The 26,500-nt window shown below is 47.3% G+C and overlaps 1 protein-coding gene across 4 annotated transcripts in view; it reads left to right on the forward strand.

Moving 5' to 3' along the window:
- The window catches only part of Arhgap28 (Rho GTPase activating protein 28), a 163,330-nt gene that overhangs the window by 34,927 nt on the left and 101,903 nt on the right, over positions 1 to 26,500 (forward strand). For 2 of the 4 annotated variants that reach the window (XM_021265228.2, XM_087194824.1), the window contains exon 3: positions 335 to 461. The exons of 1 other annotated variant lie outside the window; for it this stretch is intronic. In XM_021265228.2, the coding sequence (XP_021120887.1) occupies positions 335 to 461 (127 nt within the window). Of the gene's footprint in view, positions 1 to 334; positions 462 to 513; positions 1,385 to 26,500 lie in introns of those variants that run through there. One more of the 4 variants, XM_087194822.1, reaches the window with a different exon arrangement.

The raw sequence follows: 26,500 nt of genomic DNA on the forward strand, positions 1-26,500 counted from the left end.
GTTGCTTGCTATGAAGAAGGTAGCAAATACCAGGCCTCCTCTCCTCTCTGGCCCAGACCTCAAGCTGGACGTGTGTCCAGGGACAGCCATGCAGGACTTCTTCTATTTGAGCAGAAATCGTGGAGGTTTTATAAAAACCCGAACTGGGCAAATCCGATGGAGGCACAGCTGTGCTGAATCTACAAGTTGCTTCTTCCTCTCTGCTCCCCTCCTGAGCTTTCTCAGTCCTCTAGCTGCTTCCTTCCCAGCGCATATGATTTACTGAATTCCATTCGTTGCCTCTATTCTTTATCACCCGGAGGCCACTAGAATCTGTCTGTCTTGCTCCCTGCAGCACCCCGGACCTGGAATGGTGCCCAGCAGACTGTCCGGTGCTCAGTGAGGGTCCTGTGGAGGACAGCTGAGGCTGCCTTCTCTTCGCACCAGGCCGAGCTGCCGAGCCGCATGCCGAAAGGACTCCTGTGCGTGCAGTTTACCACCTTCGAAGGCTCTGTGGAATCATTTTCATTTATTTCAGATTTCCATGATTTCTCCTCGTGTACTTTGCACAAACACAGTCTGGGTGAGGCGACACTGAAATCCTGCACACCCGTCTGCAGAGTGTCCTGCTGAGGAAGGGCCGGGAGGGCTCTGTCTGACGCTCCTCAGCTAGCCCAGTGCCCAGGCCTCTGGGGCCCAGGGCAGTGACGTTTCTAATGGCCCCGCAGCCTGCCCCCGCTCCCCAAATCCCTCCCTGCACCCCAGGCCTGGCTGAGAGCTGCTCACCAGGGAACAGTGCTGACTCCCTAGGGCCCTCCCTTCCCCGGGGCTGTGGATTCTGGCAACTTTGTTACCAGTCTTCCACCAGGGAATAACATTTCTGTACACATGGGCGCCCCGAGGGCACTGTGTAATGTTCCCGCCCGCCTGGCCAAGTCCTCCTGTATTTCCGTCTCCTCAGTCCTCCTTTCTCTGAGGTGAAATTTCTACACTCTTCTTTTCTAACTGTTTTGACATTAGACTACACGTGGCTGCATGTAATCACCCTGCTGCATGTTAGCACACGCAGACTTCTCCGCTGATGCCCTCGTCCACCGTCCCTCCCTGCCCCTGGCCCTGAGATCCAGTCTCCGACCCGAGTGAGATCACGCAGTGCTTATCTTCCAGTGTCTGGCTTATTTCACTTAACACAGCGCTCTCCGGCCCCATGTATGTCGTCAGTGACAGCAGGATTTCACCCTCCTGAGAGGCTGACACATCCCAGTGTCGTGCAGCACTGTCTTCACTCAGCTGGAGCCGGTGGATGCCGGGCTGGCTCCGTGTCTTGGCTGATGTGCATGGTGTCGATGGACCTGATTTCAATTCTTTCGGATGCAGACCCAGGGTGGGATTGCTGGATCCTAAGGTAGTTGCATTTTTAATTTTTTGAGGAACTGTCACGCTGCTTTTCACAGTGGCTGAACTAACTTTCATTCCCGCCAGGGGTTTTCTCCACGGCCTCGCTGCGTTCATCTTACACAGATAGCAGTCTTGATAAGAGCAGAGAATGTCCGTGTTTCCTCACAGTCCTGTCTCTTCTCACCAACACAGGGCCTGGTACCCGGGAGATTCTCGCAGAATTTGTTGAACGAAGGCATCATTCCTGATGTCTCCGCACCAGAACATAGGCTTTTGGGTTCGGGCAACTGAATCCAAAGATTCTCGTCCTGCCTGGGCATGAGCGCTCTCCCGCAGCTCCGGCCTCCCCTGTGCTCACCCCACAGAGCTCACTGAGCCATCGCCTCGGTTGCTGGTTAGGCAGTGACTGTTACCAGTGCAGAGAAACAGGGCAGCAAGGAAATAGAGAGACCTAGTCTTTTGGTGTTCCAGGAGACAAGCACTGTGAATTCGACTCACTGTGGTTTCTGTTTAAAATAGTGTGGGCTTTGGCTTTATTGGACAAGACAAGAGCCTGGTCCCGATCTTGAGAGAAAACCTCTGTGATATGGAAATTGCCTAAGAGACGAAGCAGATTATCGAATCCCCACCTTCCGAGTTGCTGCACTGCATTGGAGATTCCTCACTTGCATGTGTAAAGACAGGATGTATAAAGATAGGATGCTGACTGCTTGTATCTTCATGTTCAGTAGTATTGGTCTCACCATTGGCATTCCTGAACTTATTGTGGCTTTGCTGTCTGTTGGAAATTCTTCAAAACGCAGTATATTTTCATTTTACAGGAAGCTATCACGCACACTGCAGGGCACCACCAAGCTGCAGGCTGACTCTCACTCCTGCCCAGGGTCGCAATCCCAGCATAGAGTTATGGTTTTTTTCTTTTTTCTGCTGTTTGAGTTCTGAGAAACTTTCATGACTGACAGGCACAGTGGCACAGATTAGTTATCCTGGAGGCTGAGGCAGGAGGATCAAAAGTATGAGGCCAGGGCCAGGGTGGTGTGTGCAAGGCCCTAGGTTCAATCCCCAGCACTGGAGAGGGAAAGAGAGAGAGAGAGAGAGAGAGAGTAAGAGAAAGACAGAGAAAAAGGATAATTTGAGCGCAGAATCTGGGCAACTTAGGACCTTGTCAAAAATAAAAATACTATAAATAAAAATTTAAAACTAAAAATAAACAAATTCGGGCTGTGGATGTACCTCAATGTAGCACACCATTGGGTTCAATCTCTATTATCAAAGAAAGAAAGAAATGATAGAAAATTAAAGAACAAAAGCTCTTTCAAGACTAACGGTGCTGAGGACGAAGCGGGCGAAGTGGAGCTCTACTCAGGAAGAGCCCCAGCCAGAGAGCTGGATCCAAATTCTGGGTTCTGTTCTCTGTACCCTCTGGAAACAAGTCCGAGGGGATTTTGTTAAATGAGGAAAGTGATGACTTAATTTTCTTAGTGGCTTTTTCAGTAAGTGAAAGAGAAAAACTTGTGTGAACCTCGAGAAAGCGACTAACCCGTGATATCAGGGTAAGAAGGCTGTCATGGGTCAGGGCAGCCTGGTAGACGGGGCGCATCTCCACGGCCCTGTGGGAAGCACACCGGGAAGGCGAGAGGACAGGGTCCCCAGCCACAGCCATGTGCCCCGCACACCCTGAGACTGCCCTGAGCCCACAGACCCGACCTAGGAGGTGTAATGTCTGTCTTCACGCCGCTCCTGTCAGCCCGGGAAGGGCCAACGCCAGAGAGTGCAGGTGCTCTCAGTACAGGGAGCCAGGGAGTTCGCCTCCGTGAACCAGGGACTGGGTTGGCTGTGACATCTCTGAGTGCCCCGTCCTCAGAGGCCCTCAGCCGCCCAGCCTCCGGCAGCTGCAGTCCAACTGGATGTGAAATACATGTGCGCCCAGGAGCCAGCGAAGAGGCTGGACGTGCTTGAAGTCTGCCTCAGGACTCAGATGGATCCCGACCACTGGTAAGGGTTTGTGCGTCCAGTGTCCATGTCCAGTCAGCGCGGGTCTGTGCAGCTATTGGACCACAGGTGACCCCCCTGACGGCCTAGACAATGTGAACATTAGGCCTCCAAGCTGGGTGCTGCCACCTGCCATCGGGCTGCATGAACTTACGGGTGTCACCATGTCCCTAACCAAAAAGTCCTGTGCAGCTGAGCTGAAACCCAGTGACCAATAGGAATTTAACTCTATCTCCAACAACTTATCCAGATACAAGGTAAAAATGACTCAACGGTAATTATTGCTGCAGACTGTAGTATCGGCACACACGTCAGCGGATAACAGTGGACTTGGTTTGCTGGTGCTCTGCTGAGGATTTCTGTGTCTTTGTTTACAGAGTGTTCCTGTGTAGGTTTTTATTCTTGTAATATCTTTGCATGGTTTTATTATCACAATAATCTTGGTTGCTTACAATGAATTAGAAGTGTCGTTTACCTCTATTTTCTGTGCAGGTTTGGTGTTGTGTCTTAGGGTTGCCGGCTTATTAGGGAAGCCATCAGGGCATGGAGTTTTCTTTTGGGGGCGGTTATAAATTATGAATTCAGTTTCTTTAGTGAGTCCAGGTAGATTCTATTTCTTCCTCTGTCAGTTCTAGTAATTTATTGTTCAAGGAGTTTCTCTATTTCATATAAGGTGTTGAATTTCTTAGCATTAAGTTGCCATAATATTGCATTATTATCTGTTTTCTATCTCTAGGATTTTTTTGAACAATCTTTTTTTCCCTTCTGACATTGGTAACTTTTGCTTATTCTCTTTTTTTAATCAAGTCTAGCTATAAATTTATCAATTGTATTCATTTTTGCCAAAATCTAGCCTTTTAAATATTTATTGTCTCTATCATTTGCCTGTTTATTCTCATAGATTTCTGCTTTTGTCTGAATTATTTGCCTCTAATTACTTTGGATTTCATTTGTTCTTTTTTGAATTTTCCTGGGTGGAAGATTAGATCACTGCTTTTTAAAAATTTCTTTTCCATTTTAATATAAGCATTTATTGCTATAAAATTCTCTCTAAGTATTATTCCTGCTGCATCCTGCACATACTGATATGTTGGAGCTTTCTTGTTATTCAGTTCAAAAATATTTTCTAATTTCTTTTGAGATTTCTTGCTTCACTTCCAGGTTGTTTTGAAGTGTGTTGTTTAAATGCCAATACTTGGGGATTTTCCGAGTGAAGTTCTCCTTTAATTCTGTTGTGGTCAAGAGCACACTCTCTGTATGAGTTCCATCTTTGAAGTGCAGGACTTGTGTCTGGCCTGCTGTAGAGCCTTCTCTCCGAGCTGCTGTTTCTGCCCGAGAGGGGAGAAGGCTGTGTCTGCTCTTGGGGGAGACCCCAGAGTCCCGAGAATTGTTGTTGTTGTTTACCCTCCCCCTCCTCCCCCTCCCTCTCCCTCCTCCTCCTCCTCCTCTTCTCCTTCTCCTCCTTCTCCTTCTCCTTCTCCTCCTTCTCCTTCTTCTTCTCCTCCTCCTTTCCTCTCTCTCTCCCCCCTCTCTCTGTCTCTCTCTCATTTTATTTTCCTTTCCTTTTTCTTCTTCTGCCCAGAGCGCCCCATGGCTGGCCAGGGTGCCATCTGCTGCTGCTGTGACTGCCACCACATCTTCCCTGGGTCTGTCCCAGGCGACCAGGAAGTCTGCAACCACTGGGCCACTGCGTGCATGAGCCCCCTTCTCTTGGGGTTCCCTCTGCACACGCTCTCCCTGATGCCACAGCCTGAGTCTTAGCTACAAAGCCTCTTGCAAGTGATGTAATTTTACTCACTCATGATTTCTTTCCATTTTACTTTGGGTTTTTGGTGGGGTTTTTTGACTCAGTGTCTCACTGTGTAATTCAGGCTGGCCTTGAACTCACTGTGTAGGCCAGGCTGGCCTCAAACTCAAGGTGATCCTCCTGCCTCAGCCTCCTGAGCACTGGGATTACAGGCATGCACCACCATGCCAGACCCACTCATGATTTCTGTCTTGCATAAAACAGGCTGGGCTGGTGATATGGAAGGTGTCCAGTGGCAGAGAAGGACGGAGGGTGACAGAGATTGGTCAGGAAGGACCGACTCCAGTGTCCTGAAGAGCTCCCAGGGCTGCCTTAGTGCTGCCCCCGCCTTCCAAGAGAGGGGCAGAACGCTGGTACCATGGGCCTGGCAATCCCCGCACTGCAAGGGCTGCGTGTGGTCTGTTCACGGCTTCCATGCAGATTGACACCAGAGCCCTCAGTGGACCGGCAGCAGGAACAGCTGGTGCCTGTCCTGTGCTCACCCAGCCCTCCTGTTGGGCGGGCTCTGCACCCGCTCTGATGTTTGCGTTTTTCAGGACCCAAGCTGGTGGGAAGTCAGACCCCTCTGAGCTCAGGTGGCCGCCCCGGCGTGCCTGAGCTCAGGCTTTGGAGGCGGGCCTGAGCCCACTGTAAAGTGCCTGGGTAGGGGGTGAAAAGGTGTTTCTTGTAGCTGTGTTTGCCTCGGTTACTCTGCTGTCCTGCTGCCTGGTTTTGTCTCTTCCCACTTTTCTCCCTCTTTTCTAGTCTTCCTTCGGATTGACAGAGGCACAGTGTTCTGTCTAAGTACTCCACTTTATCACTACTTTCATAGTTCTTTGTTCATTATTTTTAGTGATCACTTCGGAGTTTGCATTATGCTCCTCTGTCTTAGCACATATCACCTTCAAACTGCATTCTGTTGCTTCATGGAAGAGCCTTATGACTTGGTGAGTTCATTTTCTGCTTCCTGTTCTTTTCGCTGTTGTTGCCATATACTTCATCATGTCACAAACCTGATCATGCATCCTTTTCATTAGAGTCTTTGAAGGATCATGCCTCCGGAAGTGCAGTTTCAGGCTGGGTGCTTTCCATTCTTCTCTACCTGTGCCCTCTGCCACTGTTTGGTTCTGAGGAGGTCTTCACTATTCTTTCAGTATTCCTCCACACACCATAGATCTGTGTTCTCTGCTGCTTGGAGTATTTCCTCTTTAAACTGGTTTCTTTGGCAAGTTCATCATGGTATGCTTGGCTGTGGTTTTCTTGGTGGTACGCTTTTGGGGAGTTCTCTGGGTTTCTTGAATCTGTGACTTACACTTTTCAACAGATTTGGAAAAATTTCAGCCACTATTTGTTGTAATCTGTTTTCACCCCAGCCCCGTCCCAGGACTCTGGTAACAGGTGTCAGATCACGTGATGCCATCCCCCAGCACTGGGCTCTGTCCCCTCTTTTCAATCTGCTTTTCCTTTGTGAGTTTCAGCTTGGGTATTCTCTGTTGCTTTGGCTTCCAATCTATTGATATTGAGTTTTGTAGTTAATTAACATAGTGGCAGTCCCATCTTGTACCACTGTCATAGCAGATGTTTTTCTTATTTTTTGCTTTTTATTTCCCATTTATTACTTTGTATCTTTCTTTTGCAACCCTTAAGTAACTGAGCATATTTATGACCACTCATTGATGTCCTTGTGTGTGAATTCTCAGCTCTGTCATGGCTAAGCCTGTGTCTCATTTCTTGCTTCTTTGCCCAGGTAGTGAGTTTTGAGCATTGCTGGGCCTTTCATTTTATTGGCGCTGGTTTTTGGTGTGAGGCTAGTGCAGGGTTTTGTTGATTTTCCTTCTCAGTGTTGGTGGGCAGGCTTAGTGTAGCTTTCACGGGTGACTGCAGGCCCAGTTCTCCTCAACACTTGCTGTTACACTGCTCTGATCTCCACGGTCTCCAGGCCCCTTGGAAGTCTGGAGAATTCCTTGGCTTCCAGATCCTCTGTTGTTTGTTCCCCAGCTCTGTGAAGTGGACCCTGCACATGGAAACATAAAATTCAGTGACAAAGTCAACAGAACCCCATCTGTGTTTCTTGCAGTCTTTGTCCACAAGGCTCCTTCCTGTTTGGTGCTCTTCCTAGCAAATCCCATCTGTCTGAGGCTCCCTGAACTTTGTCCTGTGTCCCCTGGGCTCGAGAGAGCCCCTGTGTCAAGGCTTTTCCCTCGCTGCACTGCTGGCCTACACCGTGCATGTCGGCAGAGGCCGGGCTGACCAGCTGTCCCCTCTCTGGGGGATCATGCCTCGTGCTGCCTTTTGCTGGCTATCGGGAAGCACTTGCTCCTGGAGTGCAGTTTCCGTGGGAAGGCTAGTCCAATCCCCGTCATCCTGGCCAGAAACAGTTGTATTTCTCGTGAAGACTCTAAGCACTTGCTCCTGGACATGAAGGTGGCCACAGAGACCTTCTTTGGTTGCTAGAGAGAAGCAGTTTTGTGAGAGGAAGAGGAGAGATGCTAAGCTCATTCACTGTGTGGGGGATCAGCCTGAGATTGGACCCAGAACCCCGGGAAGGAAGGAAGGTGTGACAGACAGCTGGGAGACACGGTGAATTTGTGGCACTGCTCTTTCCTCAGCCTTTTCCCAAGCCTTTCACGCATCAGGAAAGGAGGTCAGGGCGGCCCATGCCCTCAGAGTATTCCGAGGCAGCGCTTTCCTTGCTGGAAACTTCCAGGCCCTTGTGTCACGTGTGAGGTGGCTTCTTTCCCAACTGAATGTCCATGGCGCTCAAACCATCTCCATACTCTTCTGCTTCTGCACAGAGCTGCCCGCCGAGGACTCCCGAAAGCAGGGCACCCTGCTATGGGGTTGGGGTTCCTTCCTCGTTCCGTCTTCCCCTGACCTGCAGGGTGGGCACCACTTGGGAGCTGAAGAACTTTGCCTTCCATCTCACAGCTTGGAAGGGGGAAAGCCAGGATTTGAACCTGTGCCCTTCTCATTTCATACCCTGCATTCACAACATCAGGCTGCATTTCCCCTTCATCATGTACTGCCGTGGTACTGGAGTTATTTCTGTGCTTGTCTTACCAGTGTTTGAGGAGACCAGGAGTCGGAACTCCACACTTACACAGAGCCTTGTCCGCAGCAAGTCCAGGGGAGGAAGGAGTCAGAAATATTGTCCTCCTATTACTCACTTGGAAAAGAATCAGCCCTGAACTCTTTGGGATTAACTTGTAATCAAAACACTTCTTTATTGCCTCGGCTTGGTGGGGCACACCTGTAATCCCAACACCCTGGAAGGCTGAGGCAAGAGGGTCATAAGTTCAAGCTTAACCTGGGCAGCTTAGTGAGGCCTGGTCTCAAACCTAAAGGCATTTTCAAAAGGACTGGGAATGTGGCTCAGTGCACAAGTCCCAGGCTCAATTCCCAGGACCACAAAGAAAAGAAAAGAAAAGAGAAGAACCAACAACAAAACACTTCCTTGTCAAAAAAATTAACTTTCCCACATGACTTTGTCTTATTTTTGTCCTCACAAATCGAGGTTGCTGGAATCAGCTGTAGTACATCTCTGTCCTTCCGTGACGTAGCAAATGGCAACAAGGAAAAAATAATGTCTATTTTGTTATGAACGTCAGATTTGGGGATAATGTGTTTTATGATATTTGTTCCTTTAAGTCGTGCCTATAAATTACCATCTCTCACAAGATTGATTTTTACGTTTTCTGTAACAAACGTTTATTAGCAAATGCCAGCAATGCTAGACAATTAGCCACTGTTAGATAAATTTTATTGAAGTCAGATACATGGGTTCAAATAATGACAGAAATAGCCCAAGGCCCTGTGTTTGGGAACTTGGAGGTTTCTTTTTATTAGATAACCAAATACTGGACAAAGAAGATACAGAGCCCTGTTTTGATGAAGTCTGTCTATAGCCAGGTAATAAAGCACCCAAACAGGAACTGGCTGAGGGACCCCAGCGCCCCGGGGGGACCGCAGAACTTCCAGTCCTTCTTTTGTTAAATGAAGAAGAGGCTGCCGGTTTCCACAATCCCTCAATCCCTGTGTCCCGGGGTCAAATGTCCCTGTTCTGGGAGGTGGAAGTCACTTTTGATCACAGTCTGGTTGGACCCAGGAGCTGCAGTAGAATGGCCTGGGTCAGGCTGGAGTCTAAGTGAGGTGAGAGAGCCTGCCTTCCCAGGGGATTCTTTAGAAGCCTTAATTACTCAATTAAAAAAATGCCTCCAGCACTGGGGCAGCTGAGTGGGAGAGGTAGGAGGAGGGACCTGGGAGCATCCTTGTTCCAGGCTCTGTGTTTGCAGTACATAGTGTTTCCGTTCCTTGTGGGGAGTTGGTGCTTGTATACAGCACATTGCAGTTCCTTTTTCATCCCCTTTGTTTATAACAGCGCAATGCACAACAGCTAAATATTAGAAGCAGCCTATGCCCATCAACAGATGAACGGATAAAGAAAATGTTTATACACAGCGGAGCACTACTCTGCCATAAAGAAGTCTGCCATAAACTGAAGTCATTTGTAGAAAAATGGATGCACCTTGAGAATGTAATGTTGAGTGAAATAAATTAGATGCACAATCTTAAATATCACGTGGTTTCTCTTACATGAGCAACCCAAAGTATAAATAAGAACAAAATAAAAGGTAGATAATAGCGACAACCCATTCGGGACCCCTCCTGTCTCTCAGGAGCTATTCCTACTCCCCGTTCCTGTCCCCAGTAAATGTTACTACTCTAAAAAAGCTAGCTAATGGGCAGCAGGGAGACAGATCTTTCCCAGATGGGGAGGGATCGGGAGTTGGAGGGCAGGAAAGAAAGGGAAGGGACAGGGGATGAGAAAGGAAATTAAGACGTGCTATGCGGCTGCATCAACGCTCAGACTTGGAATTCAGAAAAGCATGCGGGGAATGGGCAGTTGTTAAAGGCAGTCGATACTGGTTTTTTGTTTTGTTTTGCTTTTTGCAGTGCTGGGATCAAATTGAGGGCCTCAGGCATGTAGGCGAAAGGTCTACTGCTGAGCTAGGCCTGCACTCCAGTCCGTTCTACTGCTATAGGACCTTGCTGTGTTCTTCAGAGATTCCTTTTCATTCACCAAAATCAATAGAATATTCAGGTTCCCAGCCCATGAAACACTGTGGTGTTTTGGAACTGAAAGGACTTCATTCAGAGCGAGCAACTTTAAATCTTTAGTTTCCATTATCAGTACTCGCAAAGATGCCGGTAGCGGGTCAGTCCTTGTCCTATCTTAAAAGTGAGAGCCACAGGAGGGGAGAGAAGAAGTAAACAGCAAGGTAGGGATTTCGATTCTTAAGGAGAGCTGGGGGGGAGGCTCACAAGTGGGATGGAATTATGTTCACACGATCTTTTGAGATTCAAGAACTTAATCTTATAAAATGGATAAGTCTCCCCTAATGTCACTTTCTTCCTCACATAGAGGATTAAGCAACACCGTTAAGGAATTGATTTGTAGTCCCTAGCGGTCTGAGCTAGATTCAGGCAATGACAGGAGAGCCCAAATCGAACTATGTTGTTTGGGACCTTGGAGCTCATCCTGTCTCCCAGAACACTGTTATTGTATATTAAACATTGGCGTGGGCCATAAGATCCACAGGGGTGCACGCATCTTTATTCTGCTTGTCTGGGGAATGCGCTTAAAACGATCAGTGAGTCCACTGCTGCCAGGGAGACAGCCAGGGCCGCAGAGCAGAGGTTCCAGGTCTCAGGGATGAGGGCTTGAAGGGGGGTGTCAGGGACGCTCTAAACCACGCCAAAGTTAAACCATATTAAATATTGTTCCTAACGTTCATTCTGTAAAATGTTTCTGTGTCCATTAACCACCTTAATGAGATGCTTGGACAGGCTGACCCCATAGAGCGAGCATGCAGTCCTGTATCTTGTGGTGTAGCAGTTTTGCTGCCTCTCAACATGCAGCTCAAGCTGGCCTTGAACTCGCTATCAGATCACGACAGACCCAGCGTCTATGTTTGGCTTTTAAAGCCTTTCCTTGTCTACTTCGTGGAGAAGAGCAGGGAGGGGAGACCGTTTGGGAGAACTGTCCTCCTGCCTCTAAGCCTCAGCCTCTCCCAGGCTGATAGACCCTGCAACTTCCTTAGGAAAGGGGTGGAAGCTGCAGCTGAGACACAGGCAGGAAGCTCTGCCTGCAGGCACCGCCTCTTTAAATACCCGGTGCAGTGCAGTGCAGTGGGAATTCCTCCTGCTGCCCTTTGTCTGTGGCCCTGCGGGGCTGGAGGTGACCCATGCTGCCCTGTAGCTGCCTGGCGAGGAGGAAGCTGGAGATGAGCTCCCTGCCACCAGACCACGAGGGGGCACCTTGCCACAGGGGGTCTGCACTGCCCCCTTAAGAATATCCTCCCTGGGACTTTTTTGTTTATTTATTTTTTTTTTTTTTGGTACCAGGGATCGAACTCAGGTCCTCATGCTTGCGCAGCAGGCGGCAAAACCACTGAGCTAAATCCCTGCCCACTCCCAGGGACTTTTGACCTGCTGAGAGGTAAGGTTCAGCCCACTTCCTGAGTCAGTGACTTCTTTCTGCATCCTGGTTCTTTCATTTCAAAGAAGAAGAAAGGGTACACGTGGTTGCAAAAGCTCTTTTTAAAACTCCTGTTTAAGGAGGATGCATGAGAGTTGCAGATGGTTACATTAGTAGCTTTAGGTGCATTGTGTCCCATGGTAATAGATTGTATTTTTTTCTTAATCTTTGAAGCAGATTTTTATTATGGTGTGGAAGTGAGTTTCTAAAGCTCAGAAATAGAAGGAAAATAACTAAGTCCTGATACTGATGTGAAAAGACTAGTTAAAAAGGGATCATTGCAGATGCCGGAAAAACAAAGAGCTCGGAAGACTTTGGATTTCAATTTCTGTTTTTTATGCTAGAGGCTTTGAACTTACTAATCCAATCTTTCCAGATAATTGTCTAATTTTAAGGACATCTACCAGAGTAAACCTCCACTATCCAAGCAAGCTACTTCAGTCTTTAATGGAATTAATGGATTTCTGGGATCTCCGGCCTTTCCTCTGCTTGTCCAGGAATATCAGGTACAGTGGAAGTGGCTACCACCTGGTCCTGCAGTAGAACGAAAGTGACCACTACCAGGTCCTGCAGTAGATAGGTGGGCAGGGAGGGGGCGGCCTGCAGAAGCTGTGCCCCTGGCTGTGGGCCTGCAGCAGTCCCTGTCTTGGCTCTTTGGCCGCAGCCTGCTCCTCCCTCCTGAACCTTAGAGCTTCCTGGAAGAGTTATTCCAGAGGCCGTGGGCTTCGATGCAGAGGCTGGTGTGCAAAACACCAAGGCGCACGGAGACCCAGGCTTCATCTTCAGAGCACTGTGATCCATGTGGCCCTAGTCAATGACCCTTTAGTTGTCCTTCATCTTTGTTCTGGGTCTTGTCCTCTGTGTGAGTTATGAGAGAGAAGGAGGGGCCCTGGGGGCTGTTCTTCATTTGGGTTTCGTTTTGGTTCTGTTAGCTTTGACTCATCTGCTTCAGAGCGTGACAATTCTTTTTACTTAAGTCAGATTATCTTCCTGTTTACCAAACTGTCTGTATTGGTTCCTTACTATTTGTAAATTGCTTTACTAGTGTATTTTGTAACCAAAAAGTAAAGTCTACTTTGACCCCAAGTCTGCCTTGGTGAAATACTGCTTGTTTGTACAGCCTTTGGAAGGTGGGCAAGATACTTTTTTTTCTTTTAGTTCCACCTGGGATTCCAGATGCTGTAGATAAAGCCAACCACTGCCCATGATGGGATCTACATTTCCACCACGACGTGTCTTATCTCCTCAATGTGCTCCTATGTGAAAATAGAGATGTATTTTGATGATTATTACCAAATAGGCAGACTTTAAATCTCCTAAGTAATAAATATTTAGAATTTGTTTGGAAGTTTCCCATTCCACGGTTTCCTTTTTGATAGCCCTGAATATAATCTCTGGCTCCCTTTCAGCCACCTGCCCCTGTCCGTGTGACTGTCCCTTACAGACACGTTCTGTGAGGCTGCTGCTAAACTCCAAACCAGGGGGCTAATCAGAAGCAAGTTCAACAAGATAAGTCTTCTCATGCTTAGATTGGGAAATATAAACAAAGGGCTGTATTTTCCTGATCTTAAAGCAGGGATGGATCAGACAAACAGTGAACACTTAGCTACCTGAGCAACAGAAACATTTCCAGATAAGGGATTTGAAGGCAACAGGCACAATAAAGGGAGGATCTGTCAGCCAAGACCCTGCCTGAATCCAAACTATCCCAGGAGATGAACTAAAAAGAAATCGGTTTCTCGGGATAATAAGCAGAATGACAAAGTGCAGCAAAAAGGCGCCTCTTACTCCTGGTGAGCAAAAGTGCAGGAATGGGTTTTAGGGCGTGCTTCCAACCCTGGAGGTGGTGTTTTGAATCAGCCCAGCTGGAGTTAACACAGGCCCCACTGGGATGTTCTCCAAGCAAGGATGAATAGTTCATACAAGAGGGACAGTAAGATGTCAAGGGCAGCCCAGGGCCCTCCGGAAGGTGTCACCAGTCCTAGACGGGACACGGCAAGCTTGAACCTAGAACAATCCCAAGTACACATCTGCACAGAAGGAAGGAGAAACTGAGAAGGGAAGTTGTTTCTTAGGGACACAAAAGCCTGTCGAGTATTGAAGGGCAGAGGGAAGCTACGGAGAGGAACGGAAGAGCTGAGTAGACAGACACAATGCTGGGTGACTTGAGCAGCTGGTGGATGACGGGTTTACAGACTTCAGGAAGTGAGCAGAGTCAACAGGAGGTGCTGTCTGTAGCTCTGAAGTTTAGTCTTGAACAGTTCTGCACTCAATTAAATGAGCACAAAGATGTAACCCTTTTCCTTTCCCTTGAAAGTATGCATGGTGAAACCTGGGCCAGACAGGTAAGGACGTTTCCTGCTGGGTTCCAGATCATACCAGCTTAGAGTCCAACTGGGTGCCGCCCGAAAATCACTCTCTGGGATCCAAACAGTCCATTGTTTTGCTTTAAAAGATTGCTGCAACATGTAATCCTTCCGTTATTTGTATGTTGAAGTGGTATTTGGCTATCTGTACCTTCCGGATTAGGTGCCTGGTGATGGAGATGCTTTTACCCTGTTTTTCCTTCTGTTCCACAGTTCCAGGCAGGGCTTCCACGAGCTTGCAATGGAATGCAGGGATGTGGTAGAAGTCACCCGCCAGGCCCTTTCCTGCAGCCCCTAGCTGGCCAGCACCTGAAGCTCTGTGTAGACACCCACAGCAGCTTTGTGGGTATGCTGGGTGGGGCTCTTTAGGAAATAAGAGTGAAAATGTAGGCGAAGCCCTGCATTCACATTTAAAGATTCTTTTAAAATCATAATTGCATGTTACACATTGTCTTCCATTGCATGCTTCAGCAACTGTACATTATTCGATAAGTGTGAATTTTCTGAAGATATCATGGGGCTTATCATACGATCTGCCTCTGGAAGTACCTTAAAATACCACCCTAAAACAATGCTGTTTTTTTTAACTAGAGAAGTTTATGGATGTCTTTACCAATATCAACTTTAGTCCCTTCTAAACAGCTTTCCAATTCCTGTGATAAAAGAAAGCAGAAATCATTACTGAGAAACCTGTCTTGGGTCTTTTTGAGAAGTGTCTGTTTTCAGTCTTCCAGTTGCCTGAGGCTCCAAAGCATCTGTGGCTGGAGACGGAGACGTGCAGGATTTTGTGGGTGTGCTAGGAGAGGTGTTTCAGGAGAAGGGACGAGAAGGCGTCTTCCGGATGGACACCCTGGTACAGAGGGTTTCAGACAGGGCTCTAGGAAGTGTAGGGCACAGAGAGGCAGAGGGAAGAGCGGGAGGGAGGGAAGAATCTAAGAAGCCCAGGGCCAATATACTAAATGCTAAAAAAAAAAGAAGCCTCGGGCCTCAGCCGATCGTCCCAGCGGGGCTGTTGTACCTCCAGTCCCTTTTCTTTGCTTATCTTGTGGTGCAGGAGAAGGAACCCAGGGCTTGTGCATATTAAGCCCTTGCTCTGCCACAGACCTGCATCTCCAGCTCTTGTATCCATTTCAAACTCTGGGCTTCTATCCATATTTAATTTTTTTAAAAAATCCTAATTCACTCCAGTTTGAAACTGCTGAACAAGTGCCGTTGTTCACATACCACTGGCCATGCCGGAGAGCTGCGTTCTTGGTCCCCGCTTGCTTCCATTCCTCAAGTCTCGCTTCTGCATTTGCAGGGAGGGTGCTCCTGTAGGGGTCAGTTCATGGTATAAAGCCCCCAGGTACACACAGGAAGCTACAGTCACTCAGAACCCTCAGTGCACAGGTGCTTTACGCACCCAGTTTTGTTAATCTTCACACAGACCCCACGCAAAAGAGGATTTCTACAGCTTGAAGGTAGGGAAACTGAGGCACAATGGGGCTCGGTGTCTGGCCCAAGTTCATACAGTTTAGTGTCAAGGCAAGAAGGGGAAACCAATTTGTGTGACTTTCGGTCCTTTTGCCCATGCACTGCTGAATGAAGGACGAAGTTTGTCATCTGCCTGTGCTTTTCTGTCCCAGGGTAGAAAACCTCTTTGCCATTGTGGTGGAAGGGCTGCAGGGCTTTGAATGATGCAGGTGGGCTGTGTTTTTCCTGAAGGGGGCTCGGTTTCCAGTACTTTTGCAGGGGAACTTGGAAGGGGGCCAAGGCCCTCAGCGTAGACTCTGCCACTAAGCTATGTGCCTGGCCCAGAGTCCATTTGAAATTCCACCCTTTCCTTTTCCCCACTAGCGTAGCTCGTGGGGCGTGCGCGCGTGCGTGTGTGTGTGTGTGCTTGTGTGGTTGTTGAGGGACACTCAGGTGGGTGCCGTGTGAGAAGAGAATGGATTCACATTTTCAGAAGGAATTTATTGCAGAGAATGATCGCGTGTCCATAAGCCTAAGTCCATGCCGCCGGAGCACTCGCGGGCTGACCGTACAGCTGTCCACTCTTCTGTCACCACCTGGGCTTGTCAGCGGGTCCCTCTGCCCAAGTCCAGCTGGAGTTGCCCGTCCTTACTGCACCCCAGCCCTCCCGGCGTCCCCCAACTCCTCGGCAAGGGGAGGTGGCCCCAAGCCTAGCGCCGCCTTTGGCGTCCTCGGCTCTGCCCTGGACGCCCCTTCTTTTCCCTCGGCCACAGCTGGCCTTTGGGCCATTTAATTCCTTGGTTAGGAATCCTCGAGTTGCTTCTGTTTCTAACACGAGTGCATACTCTTCTTCCCCAAGACAGTTCTTCAGGGATCCAAATTGACTGGCACTTCTTCCCCATCCGTGTGTGACCCGTCTGGGATCCCGACTGACTTGTCCGCCACGGAGAGCACCTGGCTTTCCTGGCGGTTTCTGTTTGCTGTTGGCCCCTGCTGACCGAATCCCTGCACCCAGCAGGAAGCAGCCAGCCGTCTTACACACGTACTGCTGAAGTCTCTGGACTTCACACTCATCCCATCAAATCTCATCCAGCTATTTTCAGTTCACCAGCCCTGCTCACTGAGGAATTCTTGATTTTTTGATTGGTATCAAAATGGCCTATTAGACGCATGGGGAAAAGGGTCCGAGAAAACAAAACATCCCAAGGCTTACAAATTCCTAATAAATCTTCTCTAGCAACGTCCGTGCTGACACCGTGACTCCAGGGCCGTCCTCAAGCTGGACACCCAGCTCCTCAGTGCTCCAAAACCCAAGACTCAATAACAGCACAAGTGGAAAATGCCACACCTGAAGACATGGGACCTGTCCCAGTCAAAACGCAGGCTCACGAAAATTTATAGAATCACCCTTGGCTAGGAATATAAGGTGTGTATGAAACATAAATACGTGTCCTGTGTAGTCTTCGGTCCCATCCTCAAGATATTTCATTATGTAGATATCAATATTCCAAAATCTGGAAAACAATAAAATCCAAAACCCTCTGGTTCCAAGCATTTTAGACTAGGGACCATAAATCAGTATTGACATTGTAATTAAAATGTTTAATCATACAAAGCCTAATTTTAACTTAGGTGCTCATGGCATCATGCTAACTTGCATTTTGCTTTGTGTAGAGTGGCAAACAAAATTATGAAACAGCTTTTTTTCCTTTTATAAAGTATAATCCCTTTTCCTTTGAAAATACATCATTGTCAAGGAGAATCAGCAGTGCCTGGGTTTAACTTTTGACTTTTATCGTGAAGATGAGCAATCACTGGCCTGTTAGCTGATGCAGACCTCTGCATTTATGGAAAGCCCACCAAGGATCTTGTCTTGGGCCAGGTAATTGTAGAAATGTTAAGGATCAGGTGAAATTTCTGTATCGCAAGCTTATTTAGAGATGTTACACAGAGTGAATAAAATAATAATGTAAGGTACATTATAAAGAAGTTCTGTACCGAATCACTAAGTCAGGGGTGTAGAAAACTGGGTACAGAGGGAGCCGACACAGGCTAGTTCTGAATTGTTGTAACCCTATTTCAGTATTTTCCCCAACTGTCACTTCCAGAAGCTCATGAGACCAAAAGACACAATTAGCCAATAATCTTATAGTTGTAGAGAGTGCTTCTCTGAGAGTTTGTTTTTTATTAAATAGTGGACGTAAGTACATCTGAAAAGGCAGAGAACTGTAATAGTTACGTGTTTATCATGTCTTCTCTATATATAAACCTGTTACATGATTTGGGTCTGATCCCAGGCTTATCTTGACCCAATCTGGAGAGGAGGGACCCTGCATCTCACAGTGTGGTACATGGGTTATTTCATCAGTAAGCGGTAGGTTTGTGATTGGATTCACATGAGTCTAACTGCAAAGCTCTTTCTAAACTTCTGGAATCTCACGTCCTCCTTGACTCCTATTCCTCACTCTACATATGAGATCCACAACTAGATCATTACAGATGAATTTCAGCATATTTTATTTGAGTGGGGTCAGAGATGAATTTGCAAACACAGATGAGTTGTTAAGGAGCTCTTATACAAGCTAAGAAGTTTGAGACATCTTCCCAACAATTGGGGAAGCCTCATTAAATTATCATTAGCATGAAAATAGCACACTAAGATTTTCCTTTTGACAACCTAACTCATACAAGGGTGTGTGAAAAGCAACAAGAGATTGGAAGACCAGTGAGATGATGCTATAATATATCACAAACTGGGACTCTGGGTGTCCAATAAAAACAGAAAAAGATGAATTTTAGAGATAGATTTGAGGGAAACTCGTGTGGACTTGGAGACCTGTCCAATATGAAGCTCAAAGAAGAGAGAGGAGCATAGCCTTGGGAATGGACAGGGTTATGGGAGGGTCTGGGGTTGCTACAAGTAGAGAGGCACTGAAAAACAGTGGAAGAAAAAATCCAAGAAACCTACTCCTTTGGGGGTTAAGACTCTCCTTAGCTTTCTTCCAACCGATGGCCATGCTAAGGACCCCTTTTGGATGTAGCTATCTTCCAAGCATCACCACGGTCCCTAATCATCCTTCGGGCAGGTCCCTTGGACAGCAGCTAAGCGATAGGGATGATAAGCCTTCACAACTCACTTGTTTGATTAGAACTCAGCTTTTCTTCAGGATTTCTTTCCCATAAAGTTGATGTGTTACCTTTTTAGTTTCAAAATAAATTAGTGAAATGATGGAATTCACATGAAACGACTGACAATCACTCCACGAGCCCCGGGTTTCCTATAAGATGTCTTGGAAAGTTTATTGGCAGCATTGTGTATCTTAAAACTATCGAGTTACTTGATTCTACAGAGGTGCTGTCTTTCAGTAAAGAGAAGAATACATTGTTTGCATTGCCCATTCACAGGCAGCTTTCGGGCCGGGGTCCCTGTCTGAGAAGCAAAAATACTGCAAACACCCTGTGGAAAAGTGCCCAGGACAGGTGTGGTGCAGCCATGACTCTGAGGTCTGACTGTCTGAGTTCAAATCCTAGCTTTTCCTCTTAACCAGCAAGGCGTCTTCAGGCCAGTGATAAATGCTCTTTTAGCCTGTTTCTTTATCTATAAAGGGGATTATAAGTGCCTACAGGACTTCTCATGGAATTGTTGAGGGTATCCAACAGGAATTGTACCAATGTGGACCATGAGCCAGTGTTGCATATAATTACTTAACTTGAATGCACCTTGACTAGACTCAGTCCTCTCCTTTATTCCATTTCCAGTGACTTCATTGAGTGCTACATGCCCTGGAAGCATTTCAATGTGTCTGTCCTGAATACACTGCAGTTCCTTGTGAGGTGGTACTGTGCAGAATAGATTTTCTGTCACGGAGGGATGTTGGACTCTCACATCTGGTCATCCTAATGGATCAGGGGACTGTGCTTTCTGGGCACATCACTCTCTTCCCTTCAGATTCGCCACCCCTCTGGTGGTGCACCAGCCTGACTCTGCAGCTTAGACAGGTCTCAGAGTATCCCAGGGAATACCTGAGGGTATATCATGTTTGTTAGCTTTGTTCTTTTGCTCATGCTGGTGCATAAAGGGTGCTTGCCTGAGTATCATAGAAGTGTTTCACCACAGCCCATAATGTAGGATCATGCAGGCCTGAGGGTCTGGCCTCTCAGCAGGACACTGTGTGATAAACGCTGAATTTCACTTGGGTCCAGGAACTCTCAAAGGGTCCTCTGTGTATGAAAGTAAAGCAACCCTGCCCATTGTCTCCTGGAAATCCTCCAAAGCACAGGGTTAAGACAGATGATGTCCTCCCTGGGTTGCTCATGAGAGTTGTGGGATTTACATGATAGAAAATGAATAATGGTGCTGCCAACATAATCATTTTCCAGAATTCATTATGTTTATTACATTTCTTCACATAGACCAGATAGCAGGAGGCTCCACCTTTGCATGTGCTTGGTTTTCACAAGCTCTGAAGTATGATAAAAAATTTAAGTAAAAAGTTAAAAAATTATTATACCACGCTCATATTTATAAGGTATGATTGAAAAATACAATAAATGTTTAAAATTTTAAAAATTTATTACAGTAGAAGACATGTTGTCATTGATCCCCCTCAAAATGCTTCCTGTCATTTGAAACACATTTATCCCATCATCCCTGCCACTGTCTGGAGCAGTTCTGGAGTCCTCTTTCCCAAGCGTCTTTTCATGCCTGCCTTGATGTCTTGAATCCGCTCAGCAATTTCAATCAAAGAGAAACACAATCATGTGTCCTCACCCACTTTATTTACCACATCTGGCACCAAGTGACTTCTACACTGCCCCAAAGGCAAAATGACCACGCAAGGTGAACACTTTGAATTAATTCAGGACATTCTGGCAGCCACAAGAGTGCAACAAAGAAACTCATGAAACAGGACTCCAGGATAGCCTCAGAAAGTGGCAAGAACAGCGAGAGAAGTGTGTTAGAAATGAGAGGGAGCATTCTGAGGGAGATTACTGTCAGCGTGTCTTTACTGTAATAAATTTTTAAAATTTTAAACATTTACCATGTGTCTCAATTAAATATGAGCACGATGTTCATGTTCCAGCTTTTCCATTCTGTTTCCAGCAGAACTCCTCAGAGTCTCTGTATGTAATTCCCAAGTTCGGAAATGCCACGATCCCCTAAACAGACTTCATGAACCTGGACCACCCTGGTCCCAGGGTGGGTGGAGTTGTATTCACCTGCTCGATAGTTTTCTTATGCAGTAGGAGTGTTTGTCCGTGCTTGTTGGGCATTTTAAACATCTTTCTCATTTTCAGGAAAGATGTGTCAGGGAACGGGGGGCTCATGCGGGCCTCCGGCAATTCTTTATTGCTTTGAAATTACCCTGACCTATGTGTCTTTCTAACAAAGTTCCGGCAGAAATCCAACCATCCTGCTGCAGAAGTAAGTAGAGGAGAGCTCAAATGTCACTAACGGCGAACCTCGGGCCCTTAGCTTATATAAGACAGATGAATGGGGCTCCAGGTGTAGCTCAGTGGTAGAGCCCCTGCCTGCCATGCACAAAGCCCTGGGTTTGATCCCCAGCCCTGTAAGGAGGCAGGGAAGGAGGGAAAGAGAGAGCTGGACCTATGAGGCAGCCAAGCTGTACATCAGTGGCGAGGCCGGATGGCTGCCAGCACCAGCAGTTCCCATTCCCATGGAACTGCACCTTAACCCAATATTCACAAACCATTTCAGCTGCAGAGGCTGAGAAAATCAATCAGTCTTGCAGTGCATGTGGATTTCACACCGCAGAATGTCATTTTCTTTATTTCTTGTCATATATTTTATATTGTAATTCTGAGCCCTCCATTTGAACAGACTGCAAAGAAACTTAATCCAGCTGCAACCCAAAACCAGCCAGCTCGATCCAATTTATCACTTTTGAAGTTGCTTCTGGGTAAAATTGAGGAATATGAACGACTTCTCCCTCTGGGGCCCTCCTGTCCCTTCCCCACGGTGGGGGCAGCCAGGAGGCTGAGGTCAGCAGGAAACTCAGGAGGTGCTGGGGGTGGGGACCCAGGGCAGCTGCCTGCCCTGAGCTGAGCTCCTTGGCCCCTCTGCCCCACGGCCCTGCCATCTGCACCCTTGTCCCCAGCCAGCTGTCCCTGCCCTCAGGGAGTCAATCAGCGCCTCTCTCTGCATCCCTTAGGAGTGCTGTGGACCCCAACACCATAACCTAGCCCAAGCTGCCCTCTACCCGTTCCTCTTGCCCCTGTCCCACGGGCTCTGTCCTCCTACCATGATCTTCTTCCTCTCCAGTTTTTTCCCTACTCTTCGGATTGGAGCAGGATGGTGTAAAACTTGTTCTACCAGTTCATATCTCTCCAGAACTATTTTTGTCTCTCATTTGAACTGCAGCCAAGAATTTGGAATCTTTGTTTGCTGATTTTTTCCTTCCCGGCAATCCTCCTTGGGCCTGCGGTGAACTGGCCACGCCCTATCTCTGGGAGGATGGGGAAGGAGGGTGGAGAGGGGGTGTCCGTCAGCATCCTGACCTCCATGCTGGCATCCAGCCCCCAACCCTGACTCATCCGTCCAGGTCCAGAGGAGTTTCTTCCTTCCCTGAAACAACAGCCACGTGCAAGGCCCTCCCAAGACAGCCTTGCTCTGTTGCCCAGGCTGAGCTCAAACTCCTGGGCTCAAGATTCCTCCTGCTTCAGTCTCCCAAGTAGCTAAGACTATAACCATCTGCCACCTCCGTGCCAGACTTCTAGTTTTAAAATGTTTTCCTAAGGAATTTGTTTACAGCATTCATGAGGGGTCCCTTGGTGCATGTGTGCGTGCATGCGTGTGCGTGCATCCGAACGCGTGTATGTGCGTGTGTGGTGGGCCCTCTAAATCTGTAGAGTTCCACATACTCAGATTCAACCAACATGAGAATGAAAATATTCTGAAAAAACCCTGTGCCTGTTCGGACACAGGCCACCTTTGTTTCTGGTCATTTTTCTGTGAAGAGCCCAGTACAAAACCACCCACGTTGCATTTCCACTGCATTAAGTATCAAACTGGCCTGGAGACCCATGTGCACAGGAGCTTCCATGCAAACGCTGCTCCATTCTGTGTAGGAGGCGTGGGCGGCAGAGTTTCGGTGACCAAGAGGATCCTGGAGCCATTGCCCCATGGATACTGAAGCTCACCTGTGCATAGACCAGGGGATTAATTACCTATAACATTTCTATGTAAGGAATATAAATGTGCATGCATATGTCTGTATAAAATACATGTGTAGATAGTTGTGTATGTGGGTCATAAACTTAATGTATACTGTGGATATTGTATTTATACAGTGTTTGTACCCACACACACACATTTCTTGGACAGACTTCACCTGGATCTTTCTAGGAGGCAGCTGCTGTATCACAGTGCACAGTTCCATTCTTTCCCTTGGGTTTGCTTTCTTTCCCGAGGCACTGTGCTGAAATTGTATAAAGGAGTTGGAGGTTTCGGGCAGGGCCCTGTGCACAGTGTGACCTGGTCTCCTTGCCCCTGGCAGCCTTGATTTCCAGTCTGCGGCTCCAGGAGGCCAGGAGGCCACTGTCCCCTGAGCTTGGGGCTGGGCTTTGACGGCCTCCCAGGCTGCTTTATGCCTGTGCCCCAGGCACTCAGCTTGTTCTTTCATCTTTAAAACTGGCCCTGCTTGGAGCCCTGGAGGTCCCAGCCTTTGAAGCCCTGAGCTGAGCGTGCATTCCTCTTCCTGCAGCCCCTGGGGCAAGTCCAGACCCTTTCAGTTCTAAGGGCATTGACTGCTCACCCCAGGGAATGTGCACTTGCTGAACGAGTGAATGCAATGCACCCAGGTTGGACAGCTCCCTAGGCCCTGCGGTACTCAGGGCTCATCCACCAGCCTCCCTGGCTTTCTGCTCCTTGATTGGGTATAGCCAGTGGGCGGCTAGGGGTGCAGAGGGGCCTGGGTGTCACACAGGCATCCACAGCTCTTCCCATGGTTCTGTCCTGTGGCTCCTGTTCCCACATGGGGTTCTGTGGCTCTGCCAGCCCCTCCTTCCCTCGGGCCTTCTGCTCTAGGACTGGGGTTGCCTCCTCCCAGGCCCTTTGTGTTATTGCTGGCTTCCTCTCCTGCTGATTGCATTCTCCTTCGTTTAATTCTCCTGGGGTTGTCCTGCCCCCCAGGACCTCAGCGAGTCCACGAAGTTGTGGATCCTTAGGCCCAGGCCCTCCCCCTCCCCGTGCTGCTTGCTGCTGGATGGCCGTCTGACCGAAGGGCACCAGGCCCATAAGGCCCGGAAGCGTTGGTAGAGACGCAGACCTGGGCTGTGCCCAGACTTGGATTCAGAGCTCGGAACTTAATGGCATTCCTAGGGAGGAAATAGCCAGGGGCCTGGCTGGGTTTGAGAGCTCCATTCCCCCCACTTTCCCTTATTTCGTTTTGCAGTACTGGACATTGAAACCAGAGCCTTTCCACTGAGCTCTGAGGCAGGGTCTGGCGAGGTTGCCAACTGCCTGATGCTTAACAGAATCGCTTTTACTTCCAGGGAAAGCCCACAAGCTGTCTCCCCTCCAGCCTGAGTTCCTCTTAACTCTTTCCTTGTCTGTTCCTTAGCTCTCGGAGCCATGCTGAACTCCAGGCACTGCGGGGGACGTTGGACATATGAGGAATAAAGTGACGCATCCCTGTGCTCCACTCATTTTAGAGAAGGAACGAACACTAGTCATAGTCAATTTCAGTACAGTAGGAGGCATGCGCCGTGTCAGAGCTAGGAGCAAAATTATGTGGGACCAAAGGCCAAAGTTACCCAAATTAAAGTTACTGTGCCTGATGAAGGACAGAAATCTGTCTGTACAATCTTTGAAAAGTAATGTGTTTTCTAATTTTAGTCACATTTGGGAATCTTGAGTAAAGATACTTGATTAGAACCCCCTGTCCAAAAACTTAATTCTAATGTCACATTTGACAAACAGCAGCATCTCCCCTGGTGACATCTGGCCATCTGTGGCCTCCTGCTTCTGTGTGTGACGGCAGCAAATGCCTGTGGTCAGCTGGAGTCTAAGAAATAGGGCTGGATTCGTTTTCATTTCCCCAAAAGGAAATTCATGGAGAAAAACCCCAAAATGTTACCTCATAAGCCATCTTTGGAATTAATCTTAGTACTTGTTAAAGAATCTCAATCCCCTTTCAGAAGGGTTCTCATAGGAGTTCCTAATTAGGTTGAGACTTTTATTACCTGTAAGCAATACTCCCATTCAAGCCCCTGCATAATTAACATACGTGAAATAGCACAGATTCCAAATTACTCAAGCATCAATGGAAAAACACTACATCTTATCATTAAGACATTTTAAAAGAAACATTGGCTTAGGACTGTGACTATTATTGATTGATTCATCCATCCATCCGTCCTTCATCCATCCAGTCAAGGGACATTAGTGTGTTATTCTGACCTCTTTCCTCACCTTCCCTGGCCCTAGAATTTGGAGATAAGACATCTGCTTCATTCTGGATTCCAAAGCTTCCTGTCTCCCTTCACCTGTCCTTTTCTTGTCCTGAGTCCACCTCTGACCTCTAAGGGTTGCTCCTGCTTCTCTGCTCCTCTGTGAGCAGCAGCAACTTCGGTTAAGTCAGTGCAGACTGGCAGGAGCTGACACCCCGTGGTGGCTCTGCCATTCCCAGACCCCTGGTATGTTGTGATCCTAGCGTGTGGGAAATGACTGCACCAGCAGCAGGTCTGAGAATTCCAGGGAAGCAGTGGTGTTGAGCCACTGAGCAAGGCCCTGTGTCGGTGAGGTAGGAGTGGGCTTCCAAGAAGATATGAGAACTAGCCTGAGAGGGACGGACATTTGCGTGCCTCAGTTTCCGAGCGACTCAATACTGCCCCGCAGTGGCTCAAGAAATCAGTTCCCACGGTCACATCAGCATTTGAAAAACTGAAATAGAAGAGGAGATGGGTCAGAGCACAACAGACATACTGAGATTATTTCATGAAATTCTTATTTGTTATGTGTGTGATGCGCTACGTACTGGGCATAGATAAAAATTACATTTCTAATTTATATGGATTGAGAGTGAACATTTTTTGAAAAACACTCACCTAGGAAATATACACTGTTTTGGATGCAGAGAAGTTTTTTGAGCAGAACAATTATTTGGAAGTAGGTATTTAACTGTAAATGGAGGAGCCAGAGTCAGTAGAACAAAACAGAATTTTAACATCAAATGACCAATGTGATGAGTCTGGAGTTGTTCATTTATATCAGCTGAACTGAATCCCTAAAAAATGACTTCATATGGTACCACTTAAAAATTTTAAAAGGCTCCGGGTGTTGTGGCTCACACCTGTAATCCCAGGCCTCTGCAAAGGCAGAGGGAGGAGGGCTGAGCCAGCCTGGGCTACATAGTAAGAGCTTGTCTCAAAAAACGAACAAAAATTTGATTAAAAAGATGAAAACAAATGTCCCTCATAGCAGAAACTGCCATTGTAAAGCTGTTTGATATGGCTGCTAACATATTAATGTTAATAGCTATTAGAGCAATTTGAAATGGGAGAAAACTCCTAAAATTATCAAATTTTCTTTTTAGAGCTCAATTTCTTATCAGCAAGGATTTTTATACTCCAGAATTGTTTTTAGTCTAAGACTTTTGAAACCTTCCAATGTGATCATTTATTCAGAGTCAAATTTTGTATTGAAAGTATATATCGAGAATAGGAAAAATCAACTAAAGTAAAAACCAGCATCCCAGGAATTTAAAAAGTTCTTTAAGCAACATCTTTATTGACACTTCCTTTGTACTATCATTCACTTTCACTTTTATGTGTGAAATTATCAAAGAAAGCAATTATGATCATTAAGATAATCGTTTTTTTGAGGGATGTGATCTATAATTAGGGAAAATTTTTCTTACAGATTCATAGTTTTGCTTTGCTTTGGTTTCCTGGAAGCCCTGGGAATTGAGCCCAAAGCCCTAACACTGAGTTACATTTCCAGCCCTTTTTATTCTGGGACAGGGTCTC

The sequence above is a fragment of the Heterocephalus glaber genome, unplaced genomic scaffold (genome assembly GCF_053883595.1).
Source record: "Heterocephalus glaber isolate CG9 unplaced genomic scaffold, H.glaber_assembly_v1.0 deba00000331, whole genome shotgun sequence".
NCBI lineage: Eukaryota > Metazoa > Chordata > Mammalia > Rodentia > Bathyergidae > Heterocephalus > Heterocephalus glaber.